This window comes from Cibotium barometz, chromosome 58, assembly GCF_041138505.1.
Source record: "Cibotium barometz isolate CiBa-2024 chromosome 58, ASM4113850v1, whole genome shotgun sequence".
NCBI lineage: Eukaryota > Viridiplantae > Streptophyta > Polypodiopsida > Cyatheales > Cibotiaceae > Cibotium > Cibotium barometz.
Genome location: NC_141103.1, coordinates 18,473,209 through 18,487,249, shown reverse-complemented (window position 1 = coordinate 18,487,249; position 14,041 = coordinate 18,473,209). Strand labels below are relative to the sequence as shown.

Sequence of the window (14,041 nt, the reverse complement as noted above, 5' to 3'; positions counted from 1 at the left end):
TTGGACCTTCAACTAGAGACTGCAATTTCTCCCTCCAATTTGGGAGTCCAAATATGAAACTCTATATTTTCAAATTTGGACCTTCAATTAGAAAGCAAGTGTAATTTTTCCCTCCAATTGAGGACCCAAATCTGAAATTTCAAATTTACACCTTCAAACTCATTTACGATTTAGTTTAATATTTTACATTCAAGAAAACAAAAGTACCAAAATCCAATAGTGAATAACCAAACAAAGTTTAACACTACGATGCATTGTTGATTGCTACATGTTACATAAATAAAAACATAAAATGCCTCATAATTGTCGAAGCCACAAGCACAAATTGCAATAATGTTCGATACTAAACGTTTTTATTTCTTCCTTGTTGATTTTTCAACAGCCCTAAAACGTTGGACGAAACATTCATGATTGAAGCGTTTCAATGATAAACTCTGTTTCACGTTTCGATAGCTACGCAACACGTTTCATGGTGACCGATCTAGTCAAAATTATCATCCTATTATCATATTGTGAAAATTAATAATCCCACGACTTCAAGTCCTACCAATCAAAAGCTTATCTTTGCTATTTTCTCCACTTATCATTATTAAACATAACTTTTGAAAAAAAAAACTTGTTCATAGCAAAGGAGCACTCAAATCTCAATTAAAAATATAATTCACAAAAAGCAACTTGATGGTTTCACACAAGCACAATTTGTTAAAAATCATTAATAAGATTAGAAAACTATTAAAATGAAAAACACTCATTTACAAGTATATGCATGCAGGTACACATCTGCACATGCATGCAAACAATGCTCATCTACCTACTTCACCATCCCTTAATTCCGCATCCTACTTACATTGAGTGTAGGTCATTATAATGCACACACAACGCGATATTTCTTTTATACTCTTCATATAGTGTTTGTTTCCGATAATCAAAAATAGTACATACAGGAGGGTTAGGATTCGGACTAAGATACCTTGGTGACCAAAAAATGTTACATAAAACAGGCACCGGCAGCTCATTAGCGTTTTATCTCATTTCAATGCATTTATACATCCGCCCAATGATTCCAAGTCAGTGGTGGTAAGGCGTAATCAGGAGATTTCTTTCAAGTAAACAAAATAAGCGTTCACCCCTGACTTGAAGTAGGGATTCTAATCAGCTTCCAAGCCAATCTCATACCTCTTATCCAGCTCTAAAAGAGGGAAATGATGTACCTTCTCAATCAAATGCATCTAGCCGATGAAATCATACCAAAAGCAGCCAATGAGTTGATTACAAAACAGGTCTCCCGAGCAGCAGCCTCCATAAAGCTCGTATTCTTGAATATCACACTAATACACCCAACAAACCCCTCACTCAGCTCAAGCATGTGCTTCTCTCGATTGAGGGAGGTGGACATGCCATGCCAGCATCTGGGGCCGCATGGCTACAAAGCGATTTATGAAAAAACTCCCAAAAAAAAAAAACCGAACTCATTGCATGCTGGCTGCGGCCTCCTGCCTTGCGTTGGGAAGAATATTCATGCTTTGCATGTATTCCAAGAACTGTGTGGGAAGCTCTGCAAGTAACATGTGCGCGAGAGACACTGCACCTGCAGTGTATCATGCCCTTTCAGGGTTAGTGAACCTTGCAAAGAAGAACTCAACAAGCAAGCATGTTTAGGCAATACTAACCTGTAGCATTCCGCAGTGGCACAAACTGTACAATATCCCGCACTGCGACCCTGTTTCTATCTGACGACTGCAATCTCCCTCTATCTGCATCCAAGTACTGTACAAGGATGCCTGTTGTTAACTCTCTCTCTCTCTCTCTCTCTCTCTCTCTCTCTCTCTCTCATGTGGGCATGCTCGAGAATGCATAGCATGTGCATGTACATGAACATGTATGTGTGTACTCATAGCACGCACAGAGAGAGATATGGGTATAAGATATCTTCCACGAAGAATCAATTTGTAGGTGCAAAACTGACCATCGCAAATATATGGGTATAATATATCTTATCAATTTGTACTGACCATTGCAAATAAAGACATGAAAACAGAAGATTCACAGGCTGCATCGGAAGATGCCCAAAAGAAAAATTCAAGGTTGAATAAATGCATGCAGGATAATGTAAGCACAATGTCTCCAATAGCCACGCTTCAGGGAGAGAGAGAGCCAAGGAAAATCAACAAATTTAAGACATCTATGCAGGAGATGCAAGAACTAAACATAAGGATCTCAGAAGGGCTGCAAGAAACAAAAACAAGAATGTCAACATGTTTGGATGAGCAGCAACGTTGCTTGCCCAAGTCTTCGAAGGCTGCACCAATGGCCAAACAAATCCTCCATCACCCCTCTCCACATTTTGAGTTTGTGTGTGCTCTGGCTCTAGTTCACTACAACTTGAAGCTGGCAGGTTTAAGCTTGTACTCATAGACTTACACGAAGATCTCCCAAAGAAACCTGTGCATGTGTGCATGCATAAACTTCCATACTGAATCTTTGAAAGTGAGAAACACACTCAGCAATGATGGAAGCTCTTTATAGGCCAGGGATGTACTTTATGACATTTAACACCATATTCAACACATCTTTATGCAGAAAATTTATGCTTCTCCAGAAAACGAGATAGTACAAAAAACACTCATACCTCCATCTCTGTGAAGTCAGCCCCACCAACACCGACTATGAGCACCGACAAGGGGAGCCCAGATGCTTTAACCAATGCATTGATGCTCTCTTGCAGATCTGTAATAACACCATCCTGATAATGCAGGTTACTGTTAAGTTCACATCAACCATTGAAAATCCTACATGAGATATTTGCATATATGGACATTGGTAGCGTTAATAGAAGACAATTCAAAATGAGGGAATTACTGTGATTATCAGTAGCACAAAATACTTATGAAGATTGCTGGCTGCTGCCTGAGTAGCTATCAAAGCAGCCTGGTTTATAACCGGACCAAAGATTGTAGGGCCAGCCAAGTATATATGGCGTATTTCTTCTAGATATGCCTCCAAAATCCCTGCAACTCCAACCACCTGTACAATCAAGGGAAAACAAGTAGCAGTAAAGACGTGATACTAGCCCAGCTGTCTGCAAACAGGGAGGGGGGGGGGGGGGTGTTGGTTCTTTCCAACCATTTGGTTATTGAGAAATCACAAAATAAAAGCTCAAATACAACGCTTTAAAAATTTTCCCAGATTTTTTTCCCTTGCCTCTTCTGAGTGCTTGTTGAGATTGAAGCAGTGAGAAACTGGCGCATCTTGAATAGGTCTGCCTCCAAAACCCCAGACGGAAAATCGCTTATCTGAATCATAGTACTCCAACACTTCTCCCACTGCGCAAATAGCCTAAGCACACCAAGTAGAATCTATTCTAAACAAAGTGCACACCATAGATTCTTGCATGAGAAACGTGCAACTAATGGTCCTTACAGCTTGGTATGCATTTAAACGTCCTGTCGGATCGACATAATGCAACGAATCTCTTTGGTATGGGTTTCCATTTGAAGCTGCAGCAGCACAACTACAGAACTGTCAGCCATCTTATCTTCAAACACAATGACATTTAATACAGAGATCAGAGAGAGAGAGAGAGAGAGAGAGAGAGAGAGAGAGCGCTGTGTTGAAGCCTGTGGGAGAGAAGTAGAAGGGGTATTGACTGATTGGATCAAAGTAGATACAAAATGAGTGTGTAATAATGTGGTGGGAGCTGCATTTGGTATCTGCAAAGCTATACTAGAAAACATCTCAAAGGAAACGAAGCCACTAGAATCACTAATTTATGGCATAATCATCTGAAAATCTACGTTGAATTTAGAAGGGTCCCTCTTTCATTGGACGCATCTAACTCTGATCATCATATCTAACAGTGGGACTCACTAAGATCCTCCTTTCTGGGGTCTCAGGTCTCACGATGTGCTTTGCCAAGTCATATGCAGCTACTTGTACCCTGAGGTCGTGGTTGCTCTAGGTGCCCTGTAGTCATGCAACTTTGTAGTACTTCATCCTCAGCATTTGCTTCTCTAGCTAGCCAAGTGTTGACCTGCACTTTAAAAATAGCTCTTCATTATCTAGCAAATTATCTTCATCACCCAATTTTCTTCTTAAGCCCCTTACATATAACACTAGAAGTCCTTTATATCCCTCTTCTAGCTTAATTTGATTGGAGCGTCATCTATCTATCTAAGCACCATAAATGGACCACAATGCCTACAGGGCACTTGCCCATCTTCAAGGTTACGAAGAATTACGTGCCTTTTTGAAGACACTATCATCGTTAATTAACCGTACCCATCTTTTTGGTATGAGTCTACATATGCCTTGCTGCATCTAGAGACATCTTAATGATGTGTCCCAAGACAGCTTAACCATTTGGTCCTTATCCTCCAAAAAGTTTTAGCGAAGTGTACCAGTACAAAAAGTTTTAGCTAACTGTACCAGTACTTCCCACTACTGAAGCTCTAGGCTGAAAAGCCTATAGATGAATGCCTTGCATTGTTTTAGGCAAACTATAATATTGGTATATACTCTTTCCAATTAGTTTGCCACTTAATAACATATGCATGAAGCATATCCTCATTGATTTGATTGACCCTCTCTCTATCCGGCCATTCATCTATGGATGTCCGTTTATGCTAATATGTAACCTCACATCTAACCTCTAAAGATGACCCTCCAAAAAGACCACCAAATTTACTATCGTGGTCTCTGACTAGACTGGCTGGTAAGCCATAAGCTCAGACAAGCACTCCACGACTAGTCAAGCTAATTCAAGACCCTTCACATTCTTCCTTGTTGGAATAAAATAAGTCTCTTCTGTCAATCAATCAACTACCTTCCACACATAATCATGTCTCGTTATGTTACAACCCCAGGGATCTCCTAAACACAAAACACAAGTGATCAGAACAAATCCCCTGAGAGGGGTGGCAGGCTAGCCACCTCCCAACCGTAGGTTCTATGCTTCGAACCACCCCCAAGTCAAAGGCTAAGGTTTGACCCCCACAGATGCATGCCAGTCTGTCCCATGGAGGCCTTCGACATGCCGATCTATGCTCTCACGTACGTGGCCGGAGTCTTGATCGAATTCTGACCAATAGTGAGATTATGACAATAATAATCCATCTTCACTTATATAGTGCCCCTCTTGCTGCTATAAATAACCATCATGTTATAAATAGACACTACACATGGATTAATTAATAATAACCTTAGCCACCCGTATTAGCTTGCTTTCTCCTAATCCTAGGGCTCCCCTAATCTTACTAGATTAGGTCACTAATCTTGAGGATTAGCACTAGGTACATAACTATTTTCCCTCCTCATATGTTTCCACTCTTGGAAACAAAATTGATCTAAGAAAGAAAAATTTATGATGTAAACTAGCAAATGTCTCCCAAGTGGAGTCCTCCTCTGTCCTAATTTAATACTCATGAATCAACTTATTTCTAAGTTGCCTTTGAATCAATCCCTGGTTCATGTGGAACAGAAGACGAGTTCTCAACCTCAACAAGCTCCTGAGGTGTCACAATGTATCCTTATTCCCAGCATCTCTTTCAGTCTACTGACATGAAACACTGGACTTGCCCTCCTAAGATATTCCCACTCTTGGAAATAAACATGGAAAACTCAAACTACATCTAACAACTGACTGCATAATCTATTTCACCATGTATGCTCTTTCCACTCATAACTCTCCCATAGGAACTGACCAAATCTACAAGACATACCAACTCGAGCCAAAGTCATGAGGAACACAGCAATCCCTCGATCCAACTCTGAGGAATCAGATAATCTAACATCACAGAGAAAATTGTCGTAGCCAATCAAATTACCTATCCCATCAAGATTGGGTAATTCCTTATACCTAGGAGATATTTAAAATAATACCTTCCCTCTCTAAAAGCCACATAACTATCAAATATCCGAACACTCCTCATAAATGCCCTCTGAAAGAGTTCCTATCAAGACTGTGTCCAAACCAAAACACCCATCCATGACATAACTCTCCTTCTATACCATATCCTCTGCCCAATGCACAATTGTGGAATTGGTTGTCAAGCAAGTCAATTCTTTCTAGGGCTCTATTTGCACCTAGAACTACATCTTCAAGTTCTAATTCTCAAGGGAATCGCTGCTGAGGTGAATATGGCCTATGAGGCCCAATCATGCTAAGTACACATGTGTAGACAAGAAAATGAAAAAGGTAAATTAAAATGTCCTAGCATCAGACTTTGTGTGGATACCCTCTCCCCCAAGTACTTCATGGTGATAGAACCCCTCCTTGATAAAAGGGGCAATGGCATTAGTCTTCCTTTCAAAGACGTGTGAATGTCAAAACATCCCTCACGGACAAGATGGAAGCTTCTGCTAAAAGTAGCGAAAGTTGGATATTGACAGAAAAAGAAAGAAAGAAAGATCTATTAACGTCTACAAAAGACCCAAAGCACCTATGAGACCATGAATAGTACAATGATACCATGGGTGTACAGTGCCATGGAAAAACTAAAAAAGAACGTGAAAACCGAAAACTGAAACATGACTCTATAAGCCTCCTCATGGGAGATGTGGCTATGGTGAGGGCTCTGGGTCGGAGGTGCCTCACATGTAGGATGGAGTAGGCTGCCCACTTAAGACTTCCTCTAGGACGCGAATATGGCCCATGTGTACAGCTGGTATGAGCTGATCTCGATGTGGCAGTGTCAGTGTGGGTGGCTGATGTGGATGCTCGTGCCATGAAGAAATCAGTGATGGATCTTTGGGCAACATCTTGAATGGGCTGGGATTGTCTCTCAGCATGTCCTCTCAATACTCTGCCCCTATGTCATCTCTCAGCTCTATCAGGTACATCCCAAGAAATCTCCAGTCCTCATACTCCATCACCCATGCTAGTGACCCGAAACCCTCCTGTAAAAGAGGCAATGAGATCTCCCCCGTATCTCATAATACGCTGGGCATCTGAACATATAGTGAGCCTCGTCCTCTACCACCCCTATGGTGCATATTCTGCATATCCGCTTCTCTCGTGGGATGTCCTTGACTATCCCAATCTCTACTCCGAGGCTATGGGAGGATACTATAACATGACCGATCGCGACGCACAGCGTGTGACATCTGGATCTGCACATACCTCAGGATCCCCTGTAAAACTCACGTTTTGTCCCTCTCTCTGATGATGACACCGAAATCTAATGTATGTGTAGGCTGAGTAGATCCAACTGGATGATCCAGTTGATCTATCGTGAGAGATTGCAGTGTGGGAGTCTAGGCTGTAATGAAATGGGGGTAGATGACCCATCTGCGATCCATGTTCATGAAACCATTCAACTACCTTGGAGTACCATACCTGCTTTGATAAGGGTGGTGTCACTCTCATGCTCCCGCTCCCTCTGAGAGAGAGAGAGAGAGAGAGAGAGAGAGAGAGATTTACTGAAAATCCCAGCCTCATCCTGATCGCTTGAAGTCTCCACCCATCTCTCCAAGTCCAATTGCAACTAACCTTGGCTATTATAGAGCACAGAGCAGCCATAACATCTCCCCTTTGTGATGGGAGCTCGTCATGTAGCGGAAGAATATCCTGGATCTTCAGTTGACAGGTGAAGGGATGAAGCCTCTGAGATCTGGGGCATCTGGCTCTCAGAAGGGATCCCGTGTCCATGGGGCCAGAGCATCCCACATCTGCTACTCCGATCATCAACTTTTTTGCAAAAGCACAAACAGTCTTCAAAACTGTGAGCATCCTCGACGCATGGTGTGAACTAGGTGAACTAGATCCAAAGGCTGCAATTGCAGGCAGGCTGCCTAGTTAACTAATCAAAACATCAACTGGCACAATGGTAACATTGGGGGATTGAATCTTAATACTAAGATGCGTATTTCCAGCTTAAGCAGCAGCTAAATTCAAGTTCCCTACATGTTCACACCGCACTTCAATTTTAGAAAGCTTGCAAACAAAAAGGTAAATGGCACTCACCGGTAAAGTCAATGGCAACAAGAAAGCTCAACTCAAATCCTGAAAAAATATAGTCCAAAAAGCTATGCCGAAGTGATATGGCGCATTGCTGAATATGTAACTTTCCCCCAACCTGGCAACATGAAGAGGCAAGCTGTAGTCACACACACACACACATATACATACATACATGTAAAACCAGAACAAACTATTTTATGTTGATAGAGATATTAATGATCGAACTAAAAATCATATCAATACTTCGAAATATTTAAGCAATGCATATCTTCATAAGTTTAAATACTCATTCATAAGAAAAGTAAATTTGTCTTTTGAAAATCTTGTTATTTATACTGATAAAGAGATCAGAAGCCACCTCCCTCAGCTAGCACTGGAGTGCTGTATCATGAGAAGGAGAGGGAGCGGGAGAGAAAGGCCAGACTGCCCGCCATCTCGTGGAGAAGACGGTTGCCACCCTTACCAAAGCAAGTATGGTACTTGGAGGCAGTTGAATGGTTTCGAGCACATGGATTGCAGATGGATCGTCTCCCCCCATTTCGGTGCAACCTAGACTCCACACACCTCGGCCTCTCGACAAGAGATCAGCCGGATCATCCAGTTGGATCTACTCGCCCTACACATTTGCCACACTTTGGTGTCACCATCAGAGATAGGGACAAAATGTGAATTCTACAGAGAGCATTTTTGGAGACTCACCAGGGATGAATTCATTGATATCCCAAGGTACATGCATATCCACATGTCACATGCTATGCTCATCTTGATTCGTCGGTCAGAATAAACTCCCACCACCTCCGAGTAGAGACTGGGAGAGCTCAGAACATCTCACGAGAGGAGCAGATATACAAAAATAGCACTATAGGGGAGGTAGAAGACGAGGCCCACCATATGTTCACATGCCCAGCGTAATATGAGATACGGGGGAGATTTCAATGTCTCTTCCGGAAGGGGTTCGGGCCACTGGCACGGGTGATGCATAAGGACCAGAGATGTCTCGGGATGTACCTCATAGAGCTCCGACGACATAGGGATGAAGTATTTAGAGGACAACTGAGAGACATGGCCAGCCCACACAAGACGTTGCCCCGAGATCCATCACTGATTTTTTCAGTACACGAGCATCTTCGCCGCCACAGGGAGACCATGCTCAAGCAGCACCTAGGGAGTCAGAGCCAATGAGATGCATCTCACAAATCCATGACAAATTTCTTCATATCGCATTCACCCACCATCCAAGCTCATACACGTCAAAGACTACCCCACCCGCCCACAGGATCTACTGGCCCCATGCACCCGTGGTGACACTAGTGAGAGAGCATGATCCCACCTGAGAGCCTTCAACCTGTACGGGAATCTAGGCCTTCACCTATCAGCTGCAGATCCACGACATACTCCGCCACCATGGAGAGGCCACTCAACAAGCAAGGGACACCATCACAGCTCTACACTCGTTTACGGAGGATGGTACTATCATAATATCATTGGATGAGGAGATCCGGGCACATTCCATGAGTATCTTTGGCCACCTTGCTATGGGGTTTTCACTACCACATGTATATGGGAGGCCTGCAAAGTACCCGTGTCTTCTTTTCATTTTATTTTCACTACATTTTGTTTCCATGTTCACAATCTAAACATGGAACTTTTGTAACACATGTTGGTCTCATAGATCCATGGGGTCTTTTGTAGACGTTAATAAAATCTCTTTTTTTCTTTCTTTCTTTCTCTCTCTCTCCCCAGGGACAGACTTGTACACATTGCATCTTGCTAGTAGCTACTTTCCACGGAGGCATCCACTTATGCCCAACCCAATGGACAATCACCATACGTGCCTCTCGAGTCTCTATCAAGACATCATGGAATACTCTAGATGGGAGGACATTCTCCTACTAGGGGATTTCAATGCAAGGAAAGAGAGCCAAAACATTCACTCAATGGTGTCACGAGCACAACCATGGACATGGCTAATCCCATAGCTAATCCTTGATTAGGAAGCAATTTACAATACATAACAGAGGCTCCATCAGGCACAGTAGAAGTCCCCAAAAGGCAGCCCATCAGTCGACCAACTCGAGAGCATCAAACAGACACCTTCAACAGTATTTACTAATATTTTGTGAAATTTTTAGTCAGCTTGTCACACGGGTATTTCCCAAAGCCTATAAATAGGAAGCAAGTGTTCGTTCTTGGGGCAAGTCACAGTGAGTCTAGGTAGGGTCTTTGTTTACCATTTTGGATCTGTGCACCTTGCTTGGGATAACAGAGTTGTTTTAGTTTATTGTTGCTTTTTAACAAGAAAGCATGTCCATACCATTGGTTGTATTGATTAAGTTAGGTCGCTTCCATAAACTTATTCATTGAAACAGTCAGAGTGTTTTATAGTAACCTCGCATTGATATCATAGGAGTAGAATAGCAATCGAAAAAGCTTTATAGCACTCATTTCTCAACAAATACTACATAGCCTACATATCCGTATATCTCTCTCCTCTCCCTATCTCAATCCGAAGGTGATGTAGCGACACCCTCAGCTCACCAATGGCAATTCTAGTTCGCGCATCCCAACTGTAGCCCATTGCTCTTTGCTTCTTCTCCTCCACGCCTCCTCTTCGCTCCTTCACTTCTCCTCCTCCACGCCACCTCTTCCTTTTCCCTTCTCCTCTTTCTCTCTTCTCCTCCACAGTCCACCCCTCCTCTTCCCTCCTCCTCTTTCTCTCCTTTTCTTGCCTTCCAACTTTCTCTATTTTCTTCTCACCTCCTCTTTCTCCTCTTCCCTTCCCAACTTGTTTCTTTCCTCCTCTCTCTGTCCTATTCTTACCCAAATTTTAAAAATACCAAAAAATCTACTCCCAAAATCATGAATTTCATACCCAATCTCCCAATATCATGAATTTCACATTATCTTCCCCAATCTCTCATTAATTTGGGCATTTTCATGCTCAATTTTAGAAATTTCAGATTTCCCCTCAAATTTTCAGCCTTAAATTGCAAGTCACAACCCTTCCCCATCATGGCTCCTCGCAAATCCCCTAATACGCGTGACATTTGGGGGGATTCGGCACAAAATGTGTGGTTTGCGAGTTTTGTGGAGAAGTTCAACGAGGAGCCGCAACCCGTGTGAATGCACACTACACATCGGAAAAGTCACAAGGAACACATGGGTGTGCTCATGTTCCGAAAGGTGTCTTTCTTGCCTACGACGGTTCACCATCAATGTTTGCAGAAATATGCGCACTTCTCCATTTGCCTTTGCCTCCAACGGCCATCAATGCAAAGGTGGAAAAAGCCAAGCAAAAGGAGGCATCAAGAAGACCGAGTGTGGGAGCAGCAACATCGTCACAAATCTCTCAACAAGGGCCCCTTCATCCCAATCATGCATCTTCTTCTCAAGTTCCCGTCACTCTCGATTCATCTAATAGTGGTGAGTCCTTGCCTGATGTCAACTCAAGTGATGTGCCGCCCATTGCCATCCCTTCTCCAAGTTCATTGGGCTTTGTTAGTGGTGCTAGTCGGTATGAACGGATATCAATGTCCTCCCAAATGCACTCTAGGGCAGCCACAAGGAAAAGGAAAAGAGAGCCTCCAAGATGCCAACTGACGCTCGATGCGGGACATACTCCATAGTTAAAACAAGAGTCCAAATTACTAAGCATCGTTTCTTTTATCAATGCAGCCTTGCCTTTCATATAGCTCGTTGCCCAGCATACCACAAGTTTTATAATGCACTTGTGGGGCCACCAACGGCGAGAGCTATAGGCCTACATCCAGTGAATGCCGTGTCTTTGAGGACTACTCACTTGACAGATCAAGTGAGGAAGATTAAGGATGAGCTCGTCAGATTGAGAGCTTATTGGCAACGTCATATAGATGGAGTGACATGGTGAGTCACAAACTACCAAGGCTCGACTCTCCACCACTATGCTTCATGTCAATGTTCTATGAAAATATTTCATAAAGGTTTGAACTTTGTAAATTGATGATCTCTCCTCTTTCTTTAATGCATGGTTTTTCTATGGTCAACGACGCCGTCACATGATAAATATTTTGGTATCATCTTGAGCCGGCACCACATTGTTGCATGTCATTGATGCATATGCTCCTAGCTTGATTATTACTGAGTGGATTCATGGCCACATTAGGCAGGCCATTGAGAAGATGGAGCCACAAAATGTGATCCAAGTTATCAAACAATAGCTCCAATTGTGCCAAGATGGGTGAATTTGTGGAGAGGGATTATCATGCCATTATTTGAGTCCATGTGCATCACATTCTTTGGATTTGATGATAGAGAACATTGCAAAGCTAGAGTGGTGCACACTATACTTGATAAGGCTACACAAATCATTAGATTCATAACAAGAAAGACTCAAGCATTAGCTCTCTTTAGAGCTATATATACAAGTATGATCTCTAGGTCATTTTGGCCTTTTGAAGACATTAATAAAACTTTCTTTCTTCCTTATACACACCGAGGTGACACCCTGTCTCTCTCTCTCTATTAATCTATCTATTAAGGTTGCTAGTAGGAAGAGGTCTAGATTGGCTATAAGCTAATAATAATAAGTAGGAGCTATTTATGACTAAAAGCTTTTAAATAAAGCAAGAAAGCTTTATAAATAAATGCAAGCCACTTATACGAGGTTATTACTATATAAGTGACTTGGGGTCACTTATTGGACACGAGATCAAGGAGCCACTCAATAGCCTAGGGATACTATGGAGCGCGCATGATCTCTAGACCATGGAGCTGTCAACGAGCGGGTGGCTTAAGCTTGGTGGTAGGTGACTAGACAGACACGCGACAATCTAACGTCAGGCTCAAGGGTGATTCACGGTATCGAACCTATGATTGGGTGGAGAGTTGCTAGCCACGGTCTATCGTGTTCACGCAATGTAATCGACGATGAGTTCTATGGAAACCTCGCCATGGTTTCTCAAGTATGTCCTCTATCTTTTTCCACACTAGTTCTATGTCAAATAATCCATGGGCATGGTCCTATAAAGACTTCACATTTGTGACAGCCTAGAACATGCCATCTATGACGAGAGGGCTGATCCAAACTCGGTTAATACTATGGCATGTGACTCTGATGGCTTACTCCTGGTCATGAGTGAGGATTATAGCCTACAACCTCTCCACTCTCACCCAGTCCTCTTCTCCCAAGACTGGGCCCCAAAAAGATGCCTCATGCATCATTGCGGAGCGGACCAAAGTATCAAATAGTCACCATTTGGTAATAAGTTCTTGGAAGTGGGCCTAAAACACCATCTCTCTAAACGTGCAAGGGCAGCTTATCTCAGCACGACTGAATGCATGGTAAAAAATGGGCCAGTGAAAGTGATCCCCAAGATATACATATGATTTGACCAACTCAACCTTATATCCACTGTATGATAAGAATGTCTAGTTGCAACCTAATAGGAGGTGTTAAAAAGCATCATCTCGATCTTCCCAAAATTTACTATGAGATCCCGCTCATTACAAAATGTCTGCAATGCATCCAGATGTCATTGCAATCCTTCAGCTAAGTCCAAAATGAGGACACTCATCTCCGTATAAGAGAATGGGTATCCTCGTCTGCGCTAGCCATGAGCCCTTGATCGATGGATCCGGAGATCTCATCTACGTATAGCGCAACGAGTGTAGGAGAGAGTATAACTCCACCCCTCCCCGAATCATCTCAGGTGCAAAGTGGATCTCCTTTTAAGTGCCCAAGAAGTCGTGATCTGGGGACTGAGTCAAAAAGCCTTGCAGAAATCCACAAAGCAACAATAACCCTGCTGCCGGTATGCCCTAGCCTCCTCAATGATGGCCCCGAGGGTAAAGATATGAGCCAATGTCAAATCATACCTCCTAAAGCCGGGTGCTGTTTGCCTCTGCCTCTCTGGCAAAGTGCCTATCTTTGCCTCCAATACAGCCCCATAGATCTTGGCCAAGGTAGTAAGACTGCATTTGGCAGTAATTCTTTGGCTGCAAGAGCACAAAGCGATTAGGCGACCAGCTTTAGAATGGAGAGGACCTTGCTTGCAACCAGCAGTGCTTTGCAACTAGATGAGGGAGAAGACTTGCACATGTGCATGG

The 14,041-nt window shown here is 42.8% G+C and overlaps 1 protein-coding gene across 3 annotated transcripts in view; it reads right to left on the bottom strand.

The window, feature by feature from the left end:
* Nucleotides 1-886: 886 nt before the first annotated feature.
* LOC147605992 (protein BONZAI 1-like) overlaps nucleotides 887-14,041 on the bottom strand; it is a 49,713-nt gene continuing 36,558 nt past the window's right edge. For 2 of the 3 annotated variants that reach the window (XM_086792377.1, XM_086792378.1), the window contains exons 12-18: nucleotides 7,961-8,072; nucleotides 3,421-3,497; nucleotides 3,202-3,336; nucleotides 2,860-3,024; nucleotides 2,630-2,743; nucleotides 1,671-1,767; nucleotides 887-1,588 (exon numbers count right to left, since the gene is read on the bottom strand). In XM_086792377.1, coding sequence (XP_086648503.1) covers nucleotides 1,470-1,588; nucleotides 1,671-1,767; nucleotides 2,630-2,743; nucleotides 2,860-3,024; nucleotides 3,202-3,336; nucleotides 3,421-3,497; nucleotides 7,961-8,072 — 819 coding nt within the window. In that variant the 3' untranslated portion in view covers nucleotides 887-1,469. The remainder of the gene's footprint in view (nucleotides 1,589-1,670; nucleotides 1,768-2,629; nucleotides 2,744-2,859; nucleotides 3,025-3,201; nucleotides 3,337-3,420; nucleotides 3,498-7,960; nucleotides 8,073-14,041) is intronic. The other variant, XR_015265014.1, reaches the window with a different exon arrangement.